General features: G+C 46.9%; 1 protein-coding gene across 1 annotated transcript; it reads left to right on the top strand.

Moving 5' to 3' along the window:
* Nucleotides 1–7,993: 7,993 nt before the first annotated feature.
* On the top strand, nucleotides 7,994–15,999 carry HPX (hemopexin). The gene is made up of 10 exons (XM_084769082.1): nucleotides 7,994–8,138; nucleotides 8,279–8,337; nucleotides 8,418–8,489; nucleotides 8,792–8,913; nucleotides 11,592–11,745; nucleotides 12,326–12,538; nucleotides 12,816–12,944; nucleotides 15,140–15,270; nucleotides 15,354–15,516; nucleotides 15,659–15,999. Exons 1-10 carry the CDS (start codon nucleotides 8,020–8,022, stop codon nucleotides 15,916–15,918), a joined length of 1,422 nt encoding a protein of 473 aa, XP_084625208.1. The 5' UTR covers nucleotides 7,994–8,019; the 3' UTR covers nucleotides 15,919–15,999.
* The last annotated feature ends 4,607 nt before the right edge of the window (nucleotides 16,000–20,606 follow it).

Genomic DNA, 20,606 nt, shown 5'->3' with positions numbered 1-20,606 from the left:
CCTAGCCCTTCCCACTGCTGTGTTCCAAGGCTGCTGCCCTTTCCCCACAGTGGGATAGAGGTTTCACATTGCATTCCAGACCTCTAGTCTCTCAGGGTAGGACCGCTAATCCCACAGACAAAACAGTATTCAATGGCCTGGGAGGTAGGAACTATAATTTCTCTTTTCTCCACTGGAGACTGAAGCTCAGGGAAAGAGGTCACATTGCTGGCCAAAGAGCAGAGTTGGATCTTCTGCCGTCTTTCTCCTAACAGATCTTTTTCACCTTGTGCTCCTTGCACCTAGCATGATGATTGGCAGAGAAGGTACACAAGATTTGAAGAGTAGTGCATCTTGAAAGGTTGGTCATGACAGGTTATGTGAGAGAGAATTGTCTAATACAGCATAATTCCTTGGCCTCGGATAGGAGATGCCACAAACATCGCAAAGTCTTTGCAGAGGTCAAGGGTGTGTTCCTTGGTTATACTTGCCTCTCTGGTCCTCCCCATCACCATTGAGAACCAGTAGGCAGGAGGAGGGCCACATTTCCAGGAGCTGTAGGGCAGTGTTCTCTCCAGGCCTACACATCTGGCTCTGATTATGAGCAGCGCTGCCTCCATCCTCCATGCGTCATCCAAAAGAGCCAGTGCACTCAGTATCAGCAGAATCTGTTCCTTCTCTCCATTCTGAGCAAAGCACCAGCTGGGGTGCAGAGTGGAAGCTCCAATTTCCTATTCTTAATCTCGTTTGGAATGCCTAAAAAGCAAAAGAGGAAAGTAAAGTGACAATAAGGGTGACCTCCCTTGCATGGGGAGCCCTAAATCATTCCTCTGCCAGCCAGAGAGCAGGACTCTAGAGCTGGCTTCTAGATTAGGCAGGCTTCCTAAGCCATGCAAGAGATGTCTCAAAGTGAAGCCACTTAGTTCCTCCTAGACCCATCACCCTGGGTATTTCCTATCTAGTTCTGATCTGAGGCTCGGTAGGTATAAATGGTTACCTGACTATGGAGGTCATGTCATAGTTCAGTTGGTGTCACTCAAATGATCTTCACATGCATGGGGCATCACTACAAACCCTTCATCAGGACAGGCAGCGTGTCACAAAGTTATTTTGTGGTCCTGCATGAGCCCAAGTCCTGCTCATTCAGTGATAGTCCAGGACAGCGGTTCTCAACCATCCTAACGCTGCGACCCTCATTCGTGGTGACCACCCTCCAACCTAAAATGATTTTGTTGCTCCTTCATAACTGTAATTTTTCTACTGTCATATACATATCTGATATGCAGCCCCCAAAGGGGTTGTGATCCACACGTTGAGAATCACTGCACTACGGCCACGTGTGACCCGCAGAGTCATAATCTATTAAAAATTTACTGGACACTTAACTACTCGGAACAATTGGTCAGAAAGATCCGTGGGCCCTGGGAAAACAAGATATGGTCCTGTCCCTATGGAGGTTACAGTTTAGTGGAAAAAGAGACATGTTGCGACAAAGAACTAAATGTGTAATGACAACTTGAGTTCAAGTGTGAGGGGATAAATAAAGTACAAGGACAGAAATAGTGTTAAATAGGGTAAACTGGGAAAGCCTCCTAGTCAGTAGCCTGCTGAAGAAGCAGCGAATGGATAAAGGATTAGCGACTGTTGAGTAAAGGAAGCAGACGCTTCCTGGAAGAGGAGGCCTTGATGGGTTTGGTGGTTGGAGAGAGGACAGGAGTCAGTTTGAAGATTTGAGAGTTGAGTTGGATGACCAGCTACGGCAAAAATCTAGGTCCAAGCCTAACAGCAAAGCACGAGAGATCTTGAGCACCAGGGATGGGTGAGGCGGCTCGTGAGCTGGTGGCTGGAGAGGGATGTGGGCGAAGAATGTAAGTGGGAAAGAAAGCTGTTAACATCTCCAAACTGCTTCTGGTGAAGACTGAGTGCTTTTAAATTATCTGTTGCCTTCCAGGCTGGGGAAAAATTGGACAAATACAAAAAGAGTGTGTTCACCAAATGTTTAGCACAGCTTTTTAGTAGAAATCAGATTCCAGAGAAACTTAGGTGTCCATCGGCACAGAATAGTTACATAAACATTTTGCTGACATGTATTTTTAATACCATATTCGCACCTTAAAAAAAATACAAACCAAAACAACTGGGCATGGTGGAGCATATTTTTAATTTCAACATTCAGGAGGCAAGAGGCAGGAAGATCTTTGTGAGTTCCAGGCCAGGCTGGTGTACATAAGGAGTTCCAGGACATAGACTCTGTTCCCAAAAGACAAAAACAGACAATGTATGGTCTTATCTTTACAAGGCTGAGTTCTCAGCTTGTGGGAGGGTGAGGTGGGCAGATTGCTTTACCTGAGGCCAGTCTACTACATATACCACGTTACTGGGCCATACAACCAGACCGTCTTTTTTGTTTGTTTTGTTTTTCGAGACAGGGTTTCTTTGTGTAGTCCTGCCTGTCCTAGAACTTGCTCTGTAGACCAGGCTGACCTTGAACTCATAGAGATCCTCTGCCTCTGCCTGCCAAGTGCTGGACTAAAGGCGTGCACCAACACTGCCTGGCCAGATCCTGTCTTAAGCAAATGCTGATGTGTGAAGTATGCTGTACAAGAAAAGATTCCATCCGTTGGATCCTTGTTTTTAAGGAAGGTATTGTAAGAATGAGAAAACAGCCAGGCATGGTGGCACACACTTTTAATCCTTGCACTTGGGAGGCAGAGGCACTCGGATCTCTATGAGTTCAAGAGTCTAGTCCACACAGCAAGTTCCAGGCCAGCCTAGCCCGCAGAAGGGGTTGGGGTATGACAAAGCTCAGATGTGTAAGTCTTTTTAGCAAGAAGAGTTAACCTTGAGTATCCTTTTGGAGGTCACCGTGGACATGAGAACTGATGAAGAGGGGCAGATTGTTTGATTTCAGAGGAACAGGAGAAGCAGGGAAGCTATCTCAGTGGGCCGATGAGAAAACATGGTGCTTGCACTATTAAAGAGCCAGGGATATACACATTTCATGTATAATTAGAAAGAAAAACTCACAGGATTTAATATTTATGTAATACAGTATTTTAGGCATTGTTCCATGTGCTGAAGATACAGTGGTGGTTAAAAAAAAACCAAACAGATAAAACCCTTATCCTGGAGCCAAGCTCAGTGATGCATGCCTGCAATCCCTGCACTCAAAGAGGCACAGGCAGGTGGATCTCTGTGAGTTCAAGGCCAGCCTGGTCCAGGACAGCCAAGGCTACACAGACAAACCCTGTCTCGAAACAACAACAAACAAAAACTCTTATCCCGGGGCTGGGGTTATATAGCTCAGTGGTAGAATGCTTGCCTAGTGTCAGATTCCATATTCGATTCTCCAGTACTGAAGAAAAAAAAAAGTTCTCTGCACAGTTAGATCCTATGGTGACTGGTGGATTCTGAAGCTCCTTCATTACTGCCTATTGAGAACTGACTGCCAGGGACTTTGAGATCTAGTTGCCAAAATCCAGCCGTTATTAAACTGTTGCCATGCACCATGACTCCCTATATAGGCCAGGCTGTCCTCAAACTCACATCTTCCTGATATGCCTCTTGAGTGCTGGAGCTAAGGGCATGTGCCACCCTGATCGGTTATTTCTCTAGAATGAAAGGCATCTACCACCATGCTCAGCTATTTGTTTAGCTTTTTTTTGTCAAAGGTGCATATAGAGTTTTTAAAAATATGCGTTACCAAAAGTTTATGTAGCTTTTCCATGCTGATGGACACCGAGGTTTCTGAGGGATCTGTGGTTGTAAGCATGTGAGCTGTTAGCTGGTGGTAGTGCACGCCTTTTATCCCAGCACTCAGGAGGCAGAGGCAGGTGGATCTCTGACTTTGTGGTAAGTCTGGTCTACAGACTGAGTCTGGAACAACCAGGGTTACACAGAGAAACCTCATCTTGAAAAAAACCAACCAACCAACCAACAACAACAAAGCTAACCTGTGAGCTGAAGCCAGAGGATCTTGAGTTTGAAGCCAGCATGGGCTACATACTGTCCCCCAAAACTCTTAGAATGTGGCCTTAAAATTAATTCTTTAAAAAAAAAAAAAACTAAAGCTGAAGGATGCTCAAAAGCACCCCTTACTACTTATCACCATCCCTGGCGTTTCTTTACATCTCTTGAGTAGGACCACATAGAACCCCAGCATAGCATATCTCTTCCTCACCTCATGTTCCAAACATTCGGTAGCCTGCTCAACTGTGATGGAATTTACACCACAGAAGTCAGCAAATGTTACAGATCAGGGCTTTGTCCCCCTAGAGAACAGCTGCTAAGTATTTACCAGCGTGGCCCTTCATAAACGTAGAAGCACACCCTAGAATCAAGAAGCCATAGTTTCCATCAGGGCTCCATCAGTTGCTTACTGTGATTTAGTTATGATGCCTAATGTTGTTTTCCTCAATCATAAAATAAGACAAACAGTTCTGTCTCATCCATTTGTGCAGCTAAAACAATACACCTGAGGTGGACGATTTAAAAGAAATGTACTTCTCACAGGTCTGGAGGCTAGAAAGGCCAAGATAAAGGGGCTAGTATATTTGGTGACTGGTGAGGCGGCTCTGCTCTTCACATGGCAGAAGAGAGAGAGAACCTGCTTCTCCGTGCTCTTTTTATAGCCGCATTGTCCTAAAAACTTCCCCATAGGTCCCACCTCCCACCTCTGCCTCATTTGGAGCATAAACTTCCAATATATGAATTTGGAGAGGACAAATACGTTAAACCACAGGATCAAGAGTAACATATATTTGATCAAATGAAATTTCAATAAGTGCTTAGTACAACAGCAGGCACAGATGCCTAGTAGATATGAATGAATTATTTTCTACACATAGGGAGTCAAGAATGGGCGGTTTAGGGGCAGGAGAGATATCTCAGAGGACCAGAGTGCAGTTCCCACTTCCATATCCAGAGGCTTACAACTGCCTGTAACTACAGTTCCAGGGTTCCAGCGCCCCCTCTGGCCTACCCAGGCACCTGCATGCATACAGGACACATACAGACAAGCAGGCACACACACATATAAACAAAACACAAAATATCTGGACTATTTACACTATTTAACTATTTAGAAGATTGATTATAAAGCAAGAGAAAAAAAATTTTTCCTGGAGGGGTCGATCGGGAGCAGCGAGCTCTTTTTTAGCTGCTTGAAGCTTTATTCCTAAGCCTTTGAACTGCAGAAGAGGAAGAATCCAATCTCTGTTCAGGAGTTACAGTGAAGGCATGAGGCCCAGCACACACAGTACTCAGTAGTCCCAGGAGGAATGACTGAAGTCAGACTAGTTTTAAGGCAGGTTGGACATAGCTATCCCAAGGGATGATGAGGTCAATGTTCAGCTTAAATATAGAGCCTTGCAATGCCAGAGGACTTCCTAGCCATTAAAGCTTTTGCTGGCCTATGTTCAGCCTTTCCTGGAGAATGTCAGAAAGCTGCTGGTTGGGAGAGTTTAAAAGACTGCACCAAGAAAAAGGGAAATGATTGTATTTTTCCGGAGCTGAATTTCCACAGAAGTCAAGCTGGGCTGAGGTCTCTATCCCCTCTTTGGTTCGTGGAGGTTTACAGAAGGGCAGGAAAGGATCAGTGAGGAGGATGTGCCCCTAACTGAGAGGGGAAATTTGGAAAGCTGATTTGCGGGGGGTGGGGGGGGGTGGGGGGGGTGAGGAGGTAGGGGGTGGGGCGGTGGGGTGGGGGGGGCCGGGGGAGGACTGGTGTGAGTGCAGCGTGGTCTCCAGGGGGCGCCTCTGCATAGCTGTGAGCAAGCTTCTTGGTCCTCGCAGGAGGAGGGCTGAATGGACTGAGGACAGGCACAGGTGGCCTCTCCTGGTGAGAGGAATAAAATCAAGGCCAATGCTGTGTTGAGTGCCTGAAAAGAGTTAGCTTGTGATTTATGACCTGTGACCAGCACCAAATTCACAGCCCAGAAAATTTGTGCCCTTTCTTTCTCTACATTTTATTTATTCATTTTAGATTTATTTATGTACTTTATGCCTATGGGTACTTGGCCTGCATGTACATCTGCCTACCAGAGAATGGCATCAGATGATTGTAAACTGCCATGTCAGTTTTAACCTGCCATGTGGGTGCTGGGAATTGAACTCAGGACCTTTGGAAGAATAGCGAGTGCTCTTAACCACTGAGCCATCTCTCCAGCCCATGTGCTGTTTCTCTTTAGAAGCCTCTGCTAGGCAGAGGGAGACTGGCCTACAAGTTAGTGATGGATCCCAGGAAGGCTATATAAGGTATTCGAGGCTGTGAGGAAAAGAAAAGAGTCTAGGAGAATCTACTACCGGTGCAGATGCAGCCAGAGGTGCCATGTGATGGGAGGATGTGGGTGTTAGGCCTCAGCTGTGGGAGTGTCCTTCATCCTTTGGAAATCTAGCTTTGCCCACTGACCCATGAGGAAGGAGTGACACTAACAGCACATGTTCATTTTTAGCCAGGAAAGGACATTTTATGCAATGGCCAAAGTCTGGTGACATAGCCCAGAGTTCCCGGAGCTCTGGTGTTCAATTGGAAGGGTTTTTGCAGAATGGAAAAGGGATCTTGGGTGGAGAGGAGCAGCTCAGTAGCATGCAGTCTGATCTCACCACTTCATAAAGGAGAATGTTTTCTCAGGCCCTTGCTAAGGTTGTGTAGAGGGATGTAAGGACCGCGAGGAAACCGTAAAAGGATCACTAAGAACAGAAGTTTGGGAGACGCGGACTGAAGCCACGCTGGTACTTACCCACAATTCTCTACTGAGCTGGCAGCAAACGTTGGGTGGAAATGAGGCAGATTTTGGGAGAGGTCCCAGAGAATGATGAGAATAGAAGGTACTGGAAATGACAGGCAATATCTCAGGAAGGAGAAGGTTGTGGGACTTAAACATTTGGGGGAATAACAGGACCACCAGATAAAGGGCAGTGACAAGCCAGTGTGACCCCCAGAGTTCAGTATGCCCCTGTCATAAAATGCCCCCATTAATGATGCCCACTTACTTCAGAAGGGGGAAAATTCTCAGAAATTCAATGATAAGAGGACAAACAAGTCAGCAAAGTGAAAAGAAAACAAGAGCAGGGCCCGGGATGGTAGCGCACTTGCCTAACATGTGGAAAACCCTGGATTGCTTAAGAAACAAAACTAACAAAAAGCAATCAGATAAGTAGTTTGGGGAGCTATTTTGAATCGCAGTAGGTGACATCAGGGAATGGGCGGCTGAGAGGCCAGAAAAGCTGGTCGAGAAGGCAGGTATGGAGAAGGTAACATTTAAGTGGGAATCAGTCGTAAATATTGTGCAATTCTAGTTACAACTCAGGGTGTTCTGTGACAGGTAAATAAAGCCTCTCCCTCCCTGAGTTGGCACTATCAAGAGAGACTACAGGGAAGAGACACCTCCTTTTTGGACCCTGTTACTGTCAGGCCTTCCCCCAGAAGCTTTTTGCAACTTTTTTTTCCCCCTCTCTGGTAGGGGTTGAGTTTGGGACAGGGTTTGGATTATTTGGCAACTAAGAGACAAAATCTCCAAATCAGTAGTCCAGAGATAAAACTGAAAAGGTTTGGAGGTACCACACCCCCCCCTGAAAAGTTCTCTTGAATATTTCTGAGGGAGTTCATTTGTGTGTGAGGAGTTAAAAGGTGCAGGTAAGTAGTAGCCCTCTGTTGAGTAGCCACAGGCTTTAGTTGAGTTGGACTTGATGCACAGGAAAGGTCCATGCCCTCCTCATCTTCTCTCTCCCTTCGTAGAGATAAACGTGGCCCCAGAAAGGTAACCACTCAATCCTGTTCTGATTGAAGAGCACCTACACCTGTTGTCAGGATTGAGAGAGTTGCAAAGGATGTGGGCTAGTCACAGCTGGAAATTTGCTGAAGGGGGTGGAGGCTACTGCCGGGAAGAGAATCTTGGATTCAGGTTTCTTTTTAGACTTTGACCTTATTTGCTGTGAGGTCATCTGCCAATATTAGCAGAGTCATGGAAGACAAATCTTTCCCAATAGGGTTGGAAGCGGGGGGTGGTGCGGTTACCAATTCTATATAAGTTCAGTCTCATGCCCAGAGTTGTCCTGTGGCCTTTCCAGCTCAGCATGGCTAGGACAGTGGTATCACTAGTTATCCTGGTGTTGCTGGGCCTGTGCTGGTCTCCTGCTGTGGCCAGCCCTCTTCCTTCGTGAGTAGAGCTGGAATTAGGGATACAGAATTGTGCCCTGGGCTTGTGTGTGATGGGGCCAGTTTCCAGACCTAGGTCACAAGCTCAGGAGGAGGAATAGGACCCAAATGGACCCAGATATCTATCTGTGTTTTCTCTAGTGCCCATGGGAATGTTGCTGAAGGTGAAAATGGGACCATGGCAGATGCAGATGTAATTGGTGAGAGCACAGTTTCCTGAGTCTTTCTGTCTTCTATGTCTCTGCATTTTATCATCTTACTGATATTTTTTCCAACCCAGAACGGTGCTCGGATAGCTGGAGCTTTGAGGCTGCTACCTTGGATCACAATGGGACCATGCTGTTCTTTAAAGGTAGGATGGAAGCTATGCCTGCCTGCTGGTATATGCTAGTAACCCTACCACTGGGAGACCCGAGGCAAGAGAATAATAAGTTCAAGACCAGCCCAGGCTACACGGGTGACTCTGTCTAAAAAGCAAGCAAACAAAACAGGCTAAGGTTGAAATATATGGGCCTCCACGCATGATTCCCTCAGACTTCCTCATCTGTGGGAGGGCTCAGGGGTTTTCCAGGTGTAACAATAGCAGTTTCCTTGAAACTATCTCCATCTGCCAAAGGTTTGTTCTGCATCCCTCAGAGTGTGTTGGTTTTTCAGGGGAGTATGTCTGGAAGGGTCACTCAGGGATCCGGGAGTTAATCTCAGAGAGGTGGAAGAATTCCGTCAGTTCAGTGGATGCTGTGTTCCGTCATGGTCCGGACAGTGTCTTCTTGATCAAGGTACTGCTGGGTCAAGAGAAGAGCTGGGCAGGAAAGGGCTGGAATCGATATTAAGAGTCCTTCCCTTGAGCCTCTTTGGCACGACGCCTGACTTGGTCCATTTTCTGCTGCTGTAACAGCATATCTGATGCTAGATAACTTTAATGAATAGTAGTTTACTTGGCTCGTGGTTCTGGAGTTTGGGAAGCCCAGGGGCATAGTGCTGGTATCTGGCAAGGGAGTTCATGGTGCATCATAGCCTATAGAAAGATGGCACCAAGGTAAGAGGAAGGGAGCATGGGAGAGCAGGAAGGATCCAAACTTGCTTTTATAGCTAACCTCCCATTATCATATTGAACCAGAAATGATATCAAGCCATCTGTGAGGCAGGTCTCTGATGAACATCTTATTAGGCTCCACCCCACAGCACTGTGGCGTGGGAATGAACTTCCCAACATACAGCCTTGAAGGACACATACAAACTATAGCAGGGTCCTTGCTGATAGGTACAAACTTTCTAAGGCACAGGAGGAGGAAAGTTTGTACCTATCAGCAAGGACCAGCACACTCCATCCCTCCCCCCCCCCCATGTGACATGGTGTTTGTGTGTGTGTGTATGTGAGAGAGAGAGAGAGAGAGAGAGAGAGAGAGAGAGAGAGAGAGAGAGAGAAGAGGAAAGGAGAGGCTTCTGTGATTCTTCTGTGACTATATCTTGTCCTGTTTCTGTGTGGGGCAAGTTGTTCCCAATATGATGGCACCTGGCCAAGGGGGCAAGTGACTCTTGTGTTTATGAGGCCCCAAGACCTAGCGCAAACTGTCTGCCCATAAGAAGAGATAACTTCTCCTAACCTCCGGCCTAAGGGTGTGTGTAATTGGGGTACCCCTGACTGACAGCTTCACTTCCTCTTCTGGCTCTTTCCACTCCCTCTTCTTAACCCATACCTTTGTTAGGGTGACTATTGCTGTGATGACCAGAAGCAAGTACAGGAGGGAAGGGTTTGTTTGGCCTACACTTCCACAAAACTGTTCATCATCAAAGGACATCAGGACAGGAACTCAAATCATGACAGGAACTTGGAGTCAGGAGCTGATGAAGAGGTCACAGGGGAGTGCTGCCTACTTGTTTGCTCCCTATAGCTTATTTGGCCTGCTTTCTTATAGAACCCAAGAGTACCATCCCGGAGATGGCACCACCCACAATGGGCTGGGCCCTCCACTGTCAATCGAGAATTAAGAAATCCCAGGCCGGCTTGGTGGCGCACACCTTTAATTCCAGCACTTGGGAGGCAGAGGCAGGCAGATCTCTGTGAGTTCGAGGCCAGCCTGGTCCACAAAGCAAGTCCAGGACAGCCAAGGCTACACAGAGAAACCCTGTCTTAAAAACAAAACAAAACAAGAAATGGCAGATTTTTGAGGCATTTTCTCAGTTAATGGTCCCTCCTTTCATATGACTAGCCTGGATGAAGTTGACATAAAAATTAGACACCACAACCAGTTCCAAAATGTTTGTTGCTCGGGGATCCACTCTGAGACATTTTATGCACCCTCCCTGGGTGAGTTCAGCCACTGCCATGGCTCTGAGGGCTCTGTACTCTGGGTACCAGATCTGGATCACTCTTGTGAACTTTGGAGGTGTCTTTTCACTTTCTTGTTGAAAAATCTGTGACTTAGCTATTCCACAGATACCTCAAATCCAGCATCCTCCCAGAGAAATATAGCATCTTTCTTACAAAGCAACCTTTCCAGCCAGGCATGGTGGTGCACGCCTGAAATCCCAGCACTCGGGGAGGCAGAGTCAGGCAGATCTCTGTGAGTTCGAGGCCAGCCTGGTCTACAAAGCGAGTCCAGGACAGCCAAGGCTACACAGAGAAACCCAACAAAACAAAGAAACAAAGCAACTTTTCCTCTGTGCTTCCTGTTTTAGTAAAGGTACCGACATGTACGTGGGTACCGGATGCTGGATGCACATGGGCATGAGGGAGCCAGCCTTGGTGTTTTGTTTTGTTTTCTTTTTCTTCTCCCCAGCCATGTTCAGTGTGTACCATCACAGAAGGTTACACAAAGTCTCTTCTGAGCACTCTATACACGTTAGGGTCCTCTATGCTATTGTCCTCTGGAAAATTCTCTGTCATTTTTCAACTCTTCAGCCATGTACTTCCTCTCTATTCTGAAACTTTTGGGGGGACTTTCCCAGACATAATTAGACAATCCCCCCTATAGTTTCAATGTGCTTCTTGCATGTTTTTTCATCTTGGTAGCTGAACCGCTGGGGATGTGGCAGTTAGTTGTTTTCAAGGAATCGTGCCCTCCTTGGATGCTCAGTGCCTCTCATAGTGCTCAGCCTGTAATAGTCAGTACATGTGTCTTGAATGAATCCTTAAAGAAATGGGCAAGTGAATGGGTGAACGATTAGACAATAACTCCCCGTGGATGTGCTTGCCATCATAAGAGTGCTGTAATTAAGTGTGCCAAGGGAGTCTCTGGTTATACACAGCCAGATGCGTATGCATTATTAGTAAGGTGACTTTGTTTTCTGAGAGGAGGTAGTGTACCAGGGGCAGCACGTGGTACCCCACATAGGTGGACTGAAAAGGATAAGGCTGTGAGGGAACACTGTGTAAGTGCAGTGGAGCTGGAGAGTGTGTGGTTGCCGTGTCTGTGGAGGTGACCCGTTCCCAAGACAGTGCTTTCGAACGCAGGGCGACAAAGTCTGGGTATACTCTCCTGAAAAGAAGGAAAAAGGACATCCGAAGTCGTTGCAAGAAGAATTTCCTGGAATCCCATACCCACTGGATGCAGCTGTAGAATGTCACCATGGAGAATGCCAGAGTGAAGGTGTCCTCTTCTTCCAAGGTGTGTCCAAGAACACAGATGAAGATAGCAGAAGAGCCACTGTTGGCTTTAGCAGGAATGAAAAAGGAAAAGCCAGTTACAGGCTAGAGGTCAAGTAGAGCAAGGGGTGGAAGACATTCTAATGAAGGTAACTGGGCTAACGCTTCTCGTGTATTCCTCGTGCCCTTGGGACAGACCTGTCTCTTGGCCTTTTGCATACATCTCACCATAACCAAACCCTTATTTATCTTCCAACTTTGACCTTGCCTCCAGAAACCCCACAGTATTCCCCGTATCCCAAATTTGCCTTCGGCTTCGTCTCTTGTCTGCTTTATAACTCCTACTTCAGATTTCAGTTTGTTTCCTCTTTCTCTGACTTGGCCCAACTCTTCGTATATACTGGGTTGATCGCCTGCACCTTGCTGCTGGCTTTTGATGCAGGATCAGTTTATTCAGCTCTCTATGTTTGTTTGCTCCATGTAGCCATTCACTGTAGCCAACATATTCCTGGGCCCCAGTGCAAGCCCTAAGTATGCATAAACCTAGCCTCACTGAATGGTTTGTTTGTTTTTGTTTTTGTTTTTAAATTTCTTCACCATAGGTAACCGCAAGTGGTTCTGGGACTTTGCTACAAGAACCAAAAAGGAACGTTCCTGGCCGGCTGTTGGGAATTGCACTGCGGCTCTGAGGTGGCTTGAACGCTACTACTGCTTCCAGGGTAACCAGTTCCTGCGCTTCAATCCTGTCACGGGAGAAGTGCCTCCGAGATACCCTCTGGATGTCCGTGACTACTTCATGATCTGCCCTGGCAGAGGTGAGAAAAAGCCCTAACTCCTGGGACCTTCTGGAATTTATTCATACTGGCTGTGCTTGCTTATCTCCCACCTTAGCTCTGTGCTCTGTAACGTCTTAGGTCTGATTCCTGCCATTACCCTCAAACAGAGAAGCCCACATTCCTACTAACAGTAGCTATCTCTTCATCTTCAGACCCTGCTGTGATTCCAGAGCCCCCATCCCGTGTGTGTGTGTGTGTGTGTGTGTGTGTGTGTGTGTGTGTGTGTGTGTGTTCCCATCGTCTGTTTCTCTTCCAGGCCACGGTAGACGCAGAAATGGAACTGCTCATGGGAATAGCACACACCCTATGCATTCACGCTGTAGCCCAGATCCCGGCTTGTCTGCTCTGCTGTCTGACCACCGTGGTGCCACCTACGCCTTCAGTGGTGAGATACCCAGATTCCCCATGTCTACCCTCCCAGCTCCTTTGCTTCTGCCTCTCTTCTCTGACACAGCTCTTCCACCGTCATCACCATGTTCTGTATTTTCTTCCTTTGTACCTCACTTCCGCTTAGTACTCCCTCGTCTCCTCAGATGCAACATTTTCACCCTTATCTCTCACTGTCCAGGCCTCCCTTTCGCTTCTTCTACTGTCTGCCTCTCCCTGTCATCTGGGTCTGCTGTGGGCGCCCTCTGTCCGCAGTAATTTCTCACGTTTCCCTTGTCCTTCTGAGTCCTCTGACCGTCACTGAGTCTCTGGGCCTCTCTGTGTGCCCATGTCTGCTTGTATCGCTTGCTCTTGCATGTCCTTCTGAGACTCCAGTTTCTCACTTGCTTTTTGGGTCTCCCTGGGTCTCTGTGACTCCTTGTGTCAATTGCTCTCACACACACCTTTCTGAGTACTCCGGACACCCCTTAATTAACTTCAGGAACCCTACTGCTAAGAAACAAGAAACATTGGGTACTCTAGACCCCTAGGCTATAGCTTCCAGGAGATTTTTTTTTTTTTTTTGGCCAAGTGTCCAATGAAGAGATCCATCTTTTGACTTTTGTCATTAGTTGGTAAAAGCCATCTCATGATATCTGAGGTCATATAACTCTTTTTTAAAAAGATTTTTATTATTTATTATTATGTATACAGAGCTCTGCCTGCATGTACATCTGCAGGCCAGAGGAGGGTATCAGATCACGTTATAGATGGTTGTGAGCTACCATGTGGTTGCCAGGAATTGAACTCATGACCTCTGGAAGAACTGTCAGTACTCTTAACCGCTGAGCCATCTCTCCAGCCCCCATATAACTCTTAAGGCAGGTAATGATGGGACACTCTTTACACTGAAGACATCTCTAAAATTGGGAGATAACAACCATATTACATTCAGCCTGAGATATATGTAGCAAAAATGGCATAAATGGCAAAGGCACAGAAAAGTAAAAACTACTTTTTTTAAAGTTTCTAACTACTGAACAAATATGCTATGTTGTAATTAACAAGTTCTATTGAGAAGTATGTAATTACTGTGGAATGTAGCTCAACATGAATGCACACCTTAATGAAGAAATATAGCTGCAGTGAAACATACATGTTGTGACCATACGGATCTGAGCTAAGAACACATGTCATGGTAAGAACATGTAGGTGTCTGGAGAGTATGCATCTATGGTGAGGGTGTAGGATCATTGGAGGGGAACCACAAACAAACAAAGAAAGTGTGTGTGTGTGTGTGTGTGTGTGTGTGTGTGTGTGTGTGTGTGTGTTTGATAGGGGCAGGCAGAGATCAATTGGAACATGCTAGGTTTGGGGTACCAAATAGGACCAAATGAATGTGTCAGGTAGACAACTGAAGTTGAGCCTAAAATTCAAAGGAGAGGTAGCCTGAGCCAAAGAGCTCACAGGTGTCCTCCACATATAGATGGTATTTGTGAGAACACCAAAGGAGCTAAGGGCATTTAGAGAAGAAAAGAGGACAAAATAGGGACTCTGATCTGTTAGATATAAGACCAAAAATGATAGCTAAAAAGGTAAGTAGCATACTCGATGAGTCTGGGATCATAGGAGCCACGATTTTTTTTGGGGGGGGGGATGTTTAATGAAGAAGGAATGGTTAGGGTTGTATCTCAGTTGGTAGAGTGCTTGCCATGTAAAAAGTCAGGCAAACCAGCATGTACCCCTATAACCCCATTACGGTTGGGGAACAGACATTGGAGGGTCACTGGGGCTTGTTGGCTGCCAGCCTAGCTCTAGAGTTAGTGAGAGATACGGTTTTCAAGCCAACGGGGTAGAGAGTGATAGGACAGCCAACGTCCTCCTGTGGCCTCTGCATGCACGAGTACATGTGTCCTCCTCCATATGCATGTGTGCATGCCTCACTCACGTACATCACATACACTTGCAGAAGCTTTGTCTGCTGTTCTACATAGCTGCCTATCAGGCCCCCTGCCCCAACAACATAGCTCTTCTCTCTCTCTCTCTCTCTCTCTCTCTCTCTCTCTCTCTCTCTCTTGCTCTCTGGCTCTCTCCTCCTTTTTGGCCTCTGGATGCGTTCTATCCCTCTCGTGACTTGAACCTGCATGCACTGCCTGTCCCTTCACCTCATACGCCTTTACCACTAGTACCAGCGGTACCTCTGATATCCCATAGGCTCCCACTACTGGCGTCTGGACTCTGGTCGAGATGGGTGGCATAGCTGGCCCATTGCTCATCACTGGCCTCAGGGTCCTTCAACAGTAGATGCAGCCTTTTCCTGGGATGAGAAAGTCTATCTGATCCAGGTGTGTATTGGGAGTAAAGCTTAAGATGGAACCTGGGACAAGGCTATCCAGGTCGATGTTGATTATTCTCCTTTGTCCCCTAGGGCACTCAAGTCTATGTCTTCCTGACAAAGGGAGGCAATACTCTAGTAAGTGGTTATCCAAAGCGGCTGGAGAAGGAGCTCGGGAGCCCTCCTGGGATCAGCCTAGAGACTGTAGATGCAGCCTTTACCTGCCCTGGCTCCTCCAGACTCTACGTCACTGCAGGTGAGGAGGCTTTTGGGTGCTAAAGGGTGGCGTCTTGTTCTGCTGACTCTTCATGGCATAGCAGACCAGGAGGGCACAAGAAGAGCCAATTCACGATCCTCAGGACATAGAAGCTATGTTATGTCTGTTGTCCTCTTCCCAGGACGGCGGCTATGGTGGCTGGACCTGAAGTCAGGAGCTCAGGCGACGTGGACAGAGCTTTCTTGGCCCCATGAGAAAGTCGACGGGGCCCTTTGTTTGGAAAAGTCCCTTGGCCCCAACTCATGTTCTTCCAGTGGTCCCAGCTTGTACCTTATCCACGGGCCTAATTTGTACTGCTACAACAGTATAGACAAACTGAATGCAGCCAAGAGTCTTCCTCAGCCCCAGAAAGTAAACAGCCTCCTTGGCTGCAGTCAGTAAGGAGCCCTGATGAGACTTATCCCAGCCCGGCCCACCTCTCTGTTTTCATCCTAATAAACCAGATGGCTTCTTCACATGAATCATAGGGTACTGATTGTGAAACAAACTTTTTTTATTTGCATTGAAAAGTAGGGACACTTTACAAGTATTTATTATTTTATCTCTCTCTCTCTTTTTTAAAAAGTATATGAATGTATACGGGTATATGCACGTGGGTGCAGGTGCCCGCAGAGGTGGGAGGAGTTGGATTTCCTGGAGCTGGAGTTGCAGGCAGTTATGGGTGCTAGGGATCAAATATGGATCCTCGTCAAGAGCAGGGCAAGCCCTTGAAAGCTGAGCAACTACTCTTTCGAGACCCCTAAGCTCAAACAAGGCCGAGGGAAGCAGAGACGACTGCTGAATTCAAACCACAGGCCTTTATATTGCTTGCTCTTCTTCCTTTGATTTACTCTGATCCTTCTGACCCTCTGCCTCCTATCTCCCCTCCTTCTCTGCTCTTCTTTTCCCGGCAGGGTCTCTTGCAGCCTCGGCTGGCTTCATGTGCCAACTCCCCGTGTAGCCAACGGTGTCCTTGAACTTCTCCAATCCTACTGTTCCGACCTGACCGGTGTTAGGGTTACAGGCACGCGCCACCATGCCCATCTTTACGCCATGCTGGAGATCAGCGCCCATACTTTGTGAATTCCAAACAAGCCCTCTGTCAACTGAGCGGTATTCCCAGTGTCCCAGTCTGTCTGTGCATAGTGAGGAAAAGGACCAGAGTAGGAAGGAAGAGGAACTTTTGAATGTGTGCAGCACGAAAGAGAGTTAAGACTCTGACATAGCCTGCAAACTGACCACAGCTGAGGCCCCTGGGCATCAGGAGCCATAGGGCTGGGCGAAACTACTCTTGTTTGTTTTTTTGTTTTTGTTTTTGTTTTTGGGAAACTTCTCTTTTCAGATGGATTGGCTGGGAACTGCTGTGGAAATGTCTCCTGTGGGTGGGGGTGGGTGGCTCGAATTGTAGTTCTGAGTGGTTCCAGCAGAGGCCAGCAGTCAAGATTTCGTTGCCTTGAGTTAAACACAAGGGGACCAAAGACAAACCGGGAAACCGAGAACACCAGGTTCAACCGTGGCAGGTTGGAGACAGAGAGGAGTGACCGTGAAAGCTGAGTCAGTGAGATGCAGGGACAGATTCAGTCTCTGGGGGACTCTGCTGGAACCTGGAGCCACATGCAGTCAGTCTGCTGTTACAGGTAGCTGGCCCGTCGTTGCGGCCAGCAGATGCATCCTGCACAGAAGTTGCGATGCTCGGTCCTTTCCTGCTCAGAAACCAACCAAAGCTTTAGGCTCCAAACTTACAACCACTAGGTTAGAGAATTCTAACAAGAGGATCTCAGCTGAGAGTCTCTTTCCCATCTAAACTCAGCTGAGATTGGGATTGGTTTGTTTTATGGCCTAAAATTTAGGCTAAAACAATAACCTTAATCTCTAGTTGGGGCTGGTGGTGTTTATCTGTTTTTAGTTTTATTTTATGAGTTTGGGTGTTTTGCCTGCATGTATGCCAGTGTACCATGTGCATGCCGGGTGCTGGTACCGGCCAGAAGAGGGCATCTGATCCTCTAGGGCTGGAGTTACTAGACAGTGGTAAGCTACCACGGGGGAGCAAATGACAGATCCTGAGTCCTCCGGAAGAGAAGCTAGTGCTTCTAACTGCTGAGTCATCTCTCTATTCCCAAACTGGAGGTTTTATTCTGAATATGTGTTCTGCTCTCCGTGACTTCTTGAGTATAGGTATAGTGCTGCACCTGGTGGCACAGGCCTGTGATCCCAGTTACTGGAGAGATTGAGTAGCAGGAGGGTCACAAAGCCAACAATGATGCCTGGGATACAAAATGAGTTTAAGGCCAGGCTGGGCAAAATAGCGAGAACTTTTTCAAAATAAAATATAAAAAGAGGGTTGGCCTATAACTCAGTGTATATGCACAGTTTTGAGTGTGTGTGTGTGTGTGTGTGTGTGTGTGTGTGTGTGTGTAGGTGCATGTGCATAGGTGTACATGTGGAGGCCCAAGGTCAATGCTTGGCTTCATCCCAGATCACTCTTCCTGCTTATGAGTGAGGCAGGCTCTCTCAGTCAGACCCAGCAGTCAGTGTCACAGCGAGTCTTGCTGCTCTTCCTAGCTCTCTCAGGGCTGGAACCAGACGGGGCTGCTCAGCCCACCCGGCGTCTACCCACTCAGCACTGACATGGATTCCTGGTGATGGCAAATCAGGTTCTCAGATCTGCAGAGCTTTAACCCCTGAGCCATCTCTTCAGGTGCCCTGTGGCCACGCTGCTGCTCTTCATCAGGCACAGCCGCTTCACCTGAGAAGAAGCCCCCTCAGTTCCAGTATCCCAGGTATGAGCCCTACCCCCCACCATGGTCCTGCCTCCATGCGCACCCCATAATCACCCATGCTTCTGTCGTCTATTCCCTGAAAGCCATTTTTCCTCCCTAGATTGAACACCAGTATTGATCATTTGAAGTACTTTCAACACGACACTTTCATTTCTCTGCCTTACTGTCGTTTTTTTTTTTTTATCAAGCTATAAAAAGAGAAGGAAGTAAAACATCCATCTAGAGGTCAGAGAAAGAGAATGTCAGAATTTGATATGCCTGATTTCGAACACCAGCTAACCCTCCTAATTCTCTGTTGAGAAACTTAGGATCTCTGAGTTGTTTTGGGTTTGCTTGGTTTTGGGTCTTTAGATATAGCCCAGGCTAGCTTTAAACTTTCTTTGCAGCTGATGATAACCTTGAACTCCCTTTTCTCCTGTTTCCACCTGCCAAGTGCTGGTGTATGTGTGTGTGTGTGTGTGTGTGTGTGTGTGTGTGTGTGTGTGTGTGTGTGTGTGTGTGAACAATCAATCATTGTTTAATATGGCTCCAGAGACTACTCTGGACTTTCCAAGTAGACAAGAATTTTTTTTTAAGAGATTTATTTATTATTATGTATACAATGGTCTGTCTGCATGTACACCTGCAGGCCAGAAGAGGGCATCAGATCATATTATAGATGGTTGCGAGCCACCATGTGGTTACTGGGAATTGAACTCAGGACCTCTGGAAGAGCAGTCAGTGTTCTTAACCTCTGATCCATCTCTCCAGCCCCGTAGACAAGAATTTAAAGCAAAAAAGTTGTTAAAGACTTGCAGTTTAGAGATGCCTGTTAGGGAGGAACAACATTATCAAAGCAGTAAGAAGCTGACTGCTACTGGGGACTTGGACGAGCAGGACAGAGAAGAGGTATTGTCCAAAGATGCAGAAGCTGGGACCGGCACATCTGGACTGGCTTGTGCTTGATGCTTCTGGATCCCGCCGCTTTTCTGTTATGCAGTTGATGTGGCTAGCCGCCTGGGCAGAGAAGGAGGGAGGGAGGGAGGGAGGGAGAGATTCTCCTTCCTACCCCTTCAGACAGAACTGGGAAGTGTGAACGCTGTGGTTTTCGGATCCCAAGCTTAGGTGGTAAAGAGGGGATTACAGAGAAGTGGAGAAGGAGTGAGCACCAACAGGTGATTACACGCACCGTAATTACACGCACCACACCCTTAAGCTGTAAAAAAGCAAAACTTGAAGTTACAGAAGCAAAGAGAAAATTTGGTGATTTATGCAGCCAAAAACAATGCAGGCTGATTTTGACTTTAAGCAAAGGTCAGTATAGATATTAAGTTAATATTATCAGGACTCTGTGTTCTGATCCCTTCCTCTTCCTCCTACTCTTCCCCCTCCTCCTCCTCCTCCCTCCTCAGGCTGGCCTCATTGTCAGAAAGGCGACACCTTCTTAGTGGCAAGATGCCTGCCAAACTTCTACTGTACTTGATAGCTCCAGGAAAATTCTTGGACCTGATTTCCATCTTCTTTAGTCCTGCGCCCATCTCTGAATTGATCACTATGGGAGACTAGTTCTAGGTTTGGAGTCAACCATAAAGTGGATTGTGGGACTAAGACCTCAATATAAATAAAGAGCAGGAAGGGCGAATCTCTAAAGCACACCTTTCCCAGAGAGGGTAATTGAGTGTAGGTGTGTTGGTGAAAATTGCGCCACTCGTAAAATGTGTTTATATTCAGGAGTGGGATTTCCAGGTTGAATGCAATTTCTATTTTTAGTTTAGTGTTGTATGTATGTATGTATGTATGTATGTATGTATGTATGTATGTATGTGTATGTATCTGCTGCCAGCAGTTAAGAGAACCTGAGTTCAGAATCCAGAACTCCTGTCAGGCAGCTCACAGCTACCGGTAACTCCAGCTCCAGGGCATGCAAAGGTCCCTTCTGGCCTTAAGACTCCCCCAAACACATAAATAAAAGGACATAAAAATCTATTTAAAGTGTGAGCCGGACATGGTGGTGCATACCTTTAATCCCTGAATTCGAGAGGCAGAGACAGGTCGCCAGCTTGGTCTACAGAACAAGTTCCAGGACAGCCAGCACTACAGAGAAACCCTGTTTCCCCAAAACAAACAAGAAAGTGTGTGTGTGTGTGTGTGTGTGTGTGTGTGTGTGTGTGTGTGTGTAAGTGTATGTCACATAACATATGGTTCTGCATAGAGGCCTGATGAATAAGATCCCCCTGGAGCTAGACTTACAAGTGCTCGTGAGCTGCCTGAGGGTTCTGGGAACAGAATTCAGGTCTTTTGCAAATGCAGCAAGTGCTCTTAACTACTAAA

The sequence above is a fragment of the Acomys minous genome (genome assembly GCF_964271855.1).
Source record: "Acomys minous genome assembly, chromosome: 2".
NCBI lineage: Eukaryota > Metazoa > Chordata > Mammalia > Rodentia > Muridae > Acomys > Acomys minous.
The sequence above is the reverse complement of the archived record's forward strand: the minus strand, read 5'-3'. Positions and strand labels throughout refer to the sequence as shown.